The 2,500-nt window shown below is 48.9% G+C and overlaps 1 protein-coding gene across 3 annotated transcripts in view; it reads left to right on the top strand.

Moving 5' to 3' along the window:
• LOC122247761 (uncharacterized) overlaps positions 1–2,500 on the top strand; it is a 189,662-nt gene that overhangs the window by 185,510 nt on the left and 1,652 nt on the right. Inside the window, exons 7-8 of one of the 3 annotated variants that reach the window (XM_043007338.2) lie at positions 1–1,403; positions 1,557–2,212. The exon at positions 1–1,403 is cut by the window's left edge and continues 456 nt beyond it. In XM_043007338.2, coding sequence (XP_042863272.2) covers positions 1–1,403; positions 1,557–2,065 — 1,912 coding nt within the window. In that variant the 3' untranslated portion in view covers positions 2,066–2,212. The other 2 variants (XM_043007339.2, XM_043007337.2) reach the window with 2 other exon arrangements.

Genomic DNA, 2,500 nt, shown 5'->3' with positions numbered 1-2,500 from the left:
CCGTGGAGGATCGAGACAGTCTCTGGACCGCGCGAGGAGCCTCTCGAAGTCTCGCGAAGTTCTCTTCGAGAGGATGCAGATGTCCAACCAGAAAAAGACACTTTCTAAGTCCCGGGAGCGTCTCCACGATGGCCGCCTGAACCTGTCGCGATCGAGGGAAGATATCTGGTCATACAAGTCATTCTCACACTCTGAGGAGTCCCTGTCGATGTTCAGCTGGTTGAATCAGGATGACTCTATTTACAAAAGCTGCAACAGTGTGTTTCTTCCGATGCTCCCCATGTTGGAGGAGAACGGCATGTCGGGACGCCTCTACAAGAGCTTGGCGTCCATCGACAAGATCGACGAGGTTGGAACCGAATCCAATGCGGGTAACGACAGACAAGGCATTTTTGACTCGCGGTTTTCCATTAACGACGAGGACTATAACAATCTCATCACTAGGTACAACACAGCGGTAAACAGCCATCGGGACAGCCCGCCCCGAGGCCGGTCAATGGAAGATAGGCCGAGGAGACTGCAAGCGGAGGGATGGCATCGGGGGTGTGGGCAGGGAGAGCGTGACGGCGCGAGTGTCTGTGATAGACGGTGTTCTCGTTCCAGCCGTCAGCAGGAGCCTCAGGTAACTCCAAAGATACCGAAGACGGGCCGGGGTGAACGAGTGAAGCGAGACCGACACAACAGACGCAAAGGGAAGAAAGAAAAGGAGAAACAACGAACTGAAAAAGAAAAACAGAGAACGGAAAAAGAAAAGCACCTTCCTGAAAAGGAAAAACAGCGGACGGAGAGGCCAACCAGAGGGACGCATTCTGTAGAACAAGAAACTTCGAAACCCGTAGAAAAACCGTCTCCTTCGGCTAGAGCGCCATCGCCAGGAAAGAGGCGAGGCTCTGTTTCTCACATAGAACAAAGAATACAAGAGAGACACGAACGACAGCAGGAACGTCTCGAGAGACAAGAACAAAAGGAAAAGCTGGAACGTCGAGGTTCTGGAAAGATTGGGACACCAACACCAAAGAGACGAAATTCTGCGGAGGAAAAGAAGCCTCAGGGTGAAAGAAACAGAAAAACTAAAATTTGTGAATCGACCAAAAGCAATGATTCTAACGTCTGTAACAGACTAAGAAGCACATCACCGTCTAAGAAACCAAAAGTCAACAAAAGCAAGTCAATTAGTAGTGATGGTTCTCCAGCATCGTCGCTAGAGAGTGTAAAAGAGTTGGATTTCAAGAGAACGACTTCCAAAAGCAGCGCATTCAGAGAACCCAAGAAGTCTCCAAGAGGGTCTTTGTCGGGTGGAGCAAGCAATGCACCGGAACCGAGAGAAAGGCGGGCGGAGATGGACGAAGCCTACGTTTCCTTGGAAGAACCCGTTGATGATGGAATCTTCAGCAGGAGTGAGAGTATGGACAGCTCCAACACAGTAGAGTCTGATCACACTGTCCATGCTACCGATACATCTTCAGACACTTTAGACTTGACAATAACTGCCTATAATGTCAATGAATTTGAATCAAATCAAGATTGTGATATCCCCAATGTTTTTCCAAGTTTAGAGCCGGAGGAAGCAGACACAACGGTCGAGGAAAAGACAGAGGACCAAAAGAGCACGATGACAAGCGTTAAGACGTCGTCCTCGGAGAGCATGGCGGAGCTCACGGCGATCCACGAAGAAGAGGAGGACGAAAAGAGTGTCTTCACTAGGTCTGTCTCGACGAGCAGTGACATAGGCAGCATGCTCAGCGAGAGTAGCGAGGTCGAGAAGGATGATTCATCGACGAAGAACCAAGACAGCGACGCCTCAGCTGCCTTGTCATGGAGGCAACGCGGGAGGTCCATGAGCATGCAGCCATGCGATCCCCCGCCCTTCTCACACCTCCATCTCTGTAGGTCCAACTCCTTCAACCTGGTGATGCCCCTCGAGGGGTTTGTGGCTGCGCCCTGGGGGGACGTGTGCGATGGAGCCATTAGACGAGCACTTGAAATGTTCAAACTGAACTCCTCAGACCTCACATCGTCCGGCAGGAACATGCAAGAGAGACGCTCATCTCTTCATAGTCAGTAAAGTTCTTGTCATGCACTCCTTTGGTAATGCAAGACTGTATATACATCCAGTCCAATGTTAGTGGCACGTTTAAACATGCATAAAAGCACTGCATTAGTTGATCACTATACTGTGAGTGTACTCTTTCAACATTTGTGCTCTGAATCGACGATTAGTGAGAATGCCTTTCCCTCCTCGTGTTTATTACTGATCAGTTCATGAATTAATAAAGTGTCAGTGATCTTAAATGAGGCTATATTCAATATACTGGTGAACCAACAGACTGATTAGAATTATATGTATATTTGTAAGGCTATGTTATCTCGTTCACTTGCAACAATCGTTCATATTTGTGTAATGCAAATGATCTAAAGGGTAAAATAACTGGCAGCCTCCACGGCTGTTGACGAGCCCGAGTGAACAGTGGGGCACAGCCTTGAGGCAAAAGGGCAACCT

Source organism: Penaeus japonicus, unplaced genomic scaffold, assembly GCF_977035675.1.
Source record: "Penaeus japonicus unplaced genomic scaffold, GWHDUDI00000001_assembly GWHDUDI00000001, whole genome shotgun sequence".
Taxonomy (NCBI): Eukaryota; Metazoa; Arthropoda; class Malacostraca; order Decapoda; family Penaeidae; genus Penaeus; species Penaeus japonicus.
Note: the sequence above shows the minus strand (reverse complement) of the source record. Positions and strands in the feature narration are given on the sequence as shown.